Source organism: Haliotis rubra, unplaced genomic scaffold (assembly GCF_003918875.1).
Source record: "Haliotis rubra isolate DU_JTF1 unplaced genomic scaffold, ASM391887v1 Scf135, whole genome shotgun sequence".
Taxonomy (NCBI): Eukaryota; Metazoa; Mollusca; class Gastropoda; order Lepetellida; family Haliotidae; genus Haliotis; species Haliotis rubra.
This window is the reverse complement of record NW_025765281.1, coordinates 1,850,895-1,854,355: the sequence shown is the minus strand read 5'-3', so window position 1 is coordinate 1,854,355 and position 3,461 is coordinate 1,850,895. Positions and strand designations below refer to the sequence as shown.

Below are 3,461 nucleotides of genomic sequence, written 5' to 3'. Positions count from 1 at the left end.
GTAAGTTCACCGGTCTCCTTCGTCCATTTTCGACGTAGTTGTAGGTCAGGTAAGTAGTACTTGATGAAGTGAACCCAAAACTGGTCCGCTATCACTTGACTGTGACGCCAGCGCCGCCGCCCCATAAGTTCACTCACTGGATACACCACCTGCGGCAACGAAGGATCGCGTCTTCCCATAAGCAACAGGTTTGGTGTGATTGGATCAATGTCTCTCACATCAGAAGAAGTATACCCTAAAGGTTTAGAGTTTAAAATACCTTCTATCTCAACCAAAACAGTATGGAGTACCGCTTCGGTCACACACTGGTCTCTGAGTATAACTCTCAATGCAGACTTCAACGACTTGATCTCACGTTCCCAAACTCCACCTAAGTGTGGAGAGTTTGGACGATTGTACTTCCAGCGAATTTTCTGTTCAGAAAGTCTGTCAATCAGAACTGGTTCCATCATAGAAAAGGCTCTTTGAAGTTCTGCATCAGCTCCCTTAAAGTTTGTACCTTGGTCTGACAGGACTTCAAACGGTTTGCCTCGCCTTGAGATAAATCTCCGGAAAGCCATAAAAAAGCATCAGTACTGAGACTGTCCAACAACTCTAAATGAATAGCACGGGTGGTCATACATTTGAAAAGAACTCCCCACCGCTTCTCAACAAGTCTGCCAATCTTGATAGACATCGGTCCGAAACAGTCTATTCCGGTGGAATAAAACACAGGTTTGTAGAGTCGAAGCCTGGCTTTAGGAAGGTCCTTCATTTTGGGAACAACAGGTCTACCCCGCCATCGTTGGCATTCTGTACAGTTATGTTGGTGCTTTTTGATTGCTTCTCTGCCTCGTAAAATCCAGAATGTCCGTCTCATCTCAGCCAACACTCTCTCTGGTCCAGGGTGCTTAAGATCCTCATCATACTTCTGGATGAGTAACTTGGTGAGGTGGTGGTGTGGATCTAAGATGATGGGATGTTTAACAGAATCTGAAAGACAATCCGCATTTGTTAACCGTCCACCTATTCGAATGAGACCACATTCACTGTCATACACAGGACTGAGGGGGAGTAATCGGCTACTTGGCTGAATCTCCTTCCCACTGGCAAGGTTCGATATCTCCTCTGGGAAAGAATCCTCCTGAATTTGTCGGTAGACTTTATTCTCCACATTCTCAGTTTGATCCACAGTGTCGGAAATTCTTTTTGAATCGGCCGCCCCATGTAGCTTGGCAATTGACGTGACGACCAGATCATTCCAACTGTCATACGGTTTGTCGTCAAACAATGGCTTTGAGGCTTTAGTGAATATAGCTCCGCAGAAGGAGTTCCTAACTTCACTGTTGTCTGTCAACACAGGTTTGACTACTGGGCTAGTCCATTTCTCAGGTGGCTCGTACAAGAAAGCAGGACCACAAGACCACTTTGAGTCTTGAATGAGTTCTTGTATTGTAAGTCCTCGTGTAATGCAATCAGCAGGATTGTCCTTTGTGTTCACATACAGCCAATTCTCCACTTTAGTCAGAGTTTGAACTTCAGCGACTCTCGTACCTACAAATACTTTATATCGACATGACTCGGAATGAATCCATGCCAGCACAGTTGTGGAATCACTCCACAACATTACTTTCTCGACAGGTAGCGTCAACTCCCTCAATAGAACATCAGCTAGTTGTGCACCAGTCAGTGCTGCTGACAATTCTAAGCGTGGAATAGTTTGTTGTTTCTTTGGTGCAACTCGGGATCTAGCTGCAATAAAGGTGACACTAACAGTCTGGTCTTTCATTGTTGTGCGGAGATAGGCCACAGCTCCGTAAATACGTTCTGATGCATCACAGAATACATTTATCTGTCTCGTTGCTATATCACACAGGTCAATGTCAGGAGTGTAGCATCGTGGAACTGTCACCAATTTAATGTCCACAAGTTCACGTTCCCATGCATTCAATTTGTCATAAGATTCTCCTGTTTCAATAGTAGTGTCCCAATCTACTTTGCCTTTCCACAGATCTTGCACAATGATCTTTGCTCTGGCGAGGTAAGGTGAAAGGTATCCCAAGGGATCATATTGGCTGGCTAAGATCTTGTACATGACTCTCATGTTAAGCTGATGGTATGTAATCTGGCGGAACTTGTAGCAAAGCATGTCACTCTTGCACTGCCACTGAAGACCAAGAGTTGCTTCTAGCGAGTCTTCCTTTCCGAAGTTCAGCCACAATTCACAAGCATCTGACTTAGCATCCGCAGGAAGATCTCCAACAACAGAGGGCACATTGGAACACCACTGTCTTATGTTAAAACCACCAGTTGCAAGGACGTTTCTCAGTTCAGTTACCAGTGTTTTGGTTTCCCAAGGTGTAGGTGCACTGTGCAGACAGTTATCAACGTAGAACGATTGCAGGATTGCTTCCGAAAGTTCTCCATCGTTCTCCGTATGGTCAATAATTTGTCTCTGAAGGGCATAAGTAGCACAGCATGGACTGCAGGTAGTCCCAAAGGGAAGTACTTGCCACTCGTATGTGTTTGGTTCAACTGATGTCTCCATGTTGCGCCAGATAAAGCGTAGTAGTGGTTTATCCCTGGGCAGGACACGCACCTGGTGAAACATTGCTTGTATATCTCCAGATACTGCGACCTGATGCTGTCGGAATCGCACAAGTACTCCGAGTAATGCTGGACCCAACACAGGGCCAGGTAACAGGTAATTGTTCAGTGATATACCAGCTGAGTTGTACGAACAGTTGAACACTAGTCGATGCTTCCCATTGTGTTCAACAACATGATGAGGGAAATACCAAGACTCTGTGCTTGTGCTGATGTCGTCTGGAGTCAGGATTCTAACATAACCAGCGGTCACTAACTTTTCTATCAGGTGATTATGGATATCAGCTAGATCTGTGTTTCTGGCGAGCCTCTTCTCTGTACGCTTGAGAATTGGCATCACAGCTGCCTCAGTAGCTTCGAACTTTGGAGCATCCTTGGCACGCAATAATGGCCACTGTATTTTTCTCCTCCGGGTGATAGAGCTGCTGGTGGATCATCCATCCTGGTGAGGAACAATATTATCCACAGCTCAGTTCCACTTAAAACAAATCTTCAAGTCGTTGCAGTTCGACTTACGTGACAGGTTGCTTTTACTTTATGGTCTTTGTACATTCCGCCTTCATCCGCTGTCCAACTAACCGATCTGCACGCTCTTTATGAACAACTACCTAAACCCTGTATAATCATGGGTGATTTAAATGGCCACAACCCGCTCTGGGGTGGCACTAATACAAACACCAAAGGTAAATTACTGGAGGAATTTATTTCAAAGAATGATTTATGCATTTATAATGACGGCTCAAATGCGTATTTACATCCTGGCACAGGAACATATTCAGCTCTTGTCTGGTCTGGTACTGACTCCATCCTATTGAGTGAATTTGAATGGTCAGTCCATGACGATCTCTGTGGTAGTGACGATTTCCCAACAATAC

General features: G+C 45.0%; 1 protein-coding gene across 1 annotated transcript; it reads right to left on the bottom strand.

Annotated features, from left to right (window-relative positions):
• Positions 1-448: 448 nt before the first annotated feature.
• Positions 449-2,923, bottom strand: LOC124267971. The gene has a single exon (XM_046702969.1). The coding sequence runs from the start codon at positions 2,921-2,923 to the stop codon at positions 449-451; it is 2,475 nt and encodes an 824-aa protein (XP_046558925.1).
• Between the last annotated feature and the right edge of the window lie 538 nt (positions 2,924-3,461).

Excerpts from the sequence above, each read along its gene's own strand:
- LOC124267971 (XM_046702969.1), bottom strand. The coding sequence starts at position 2,923 with ATGCCAATTCTCAAGCGTACAGAGAAGAGGCTCGCCAGAAACACAGAT.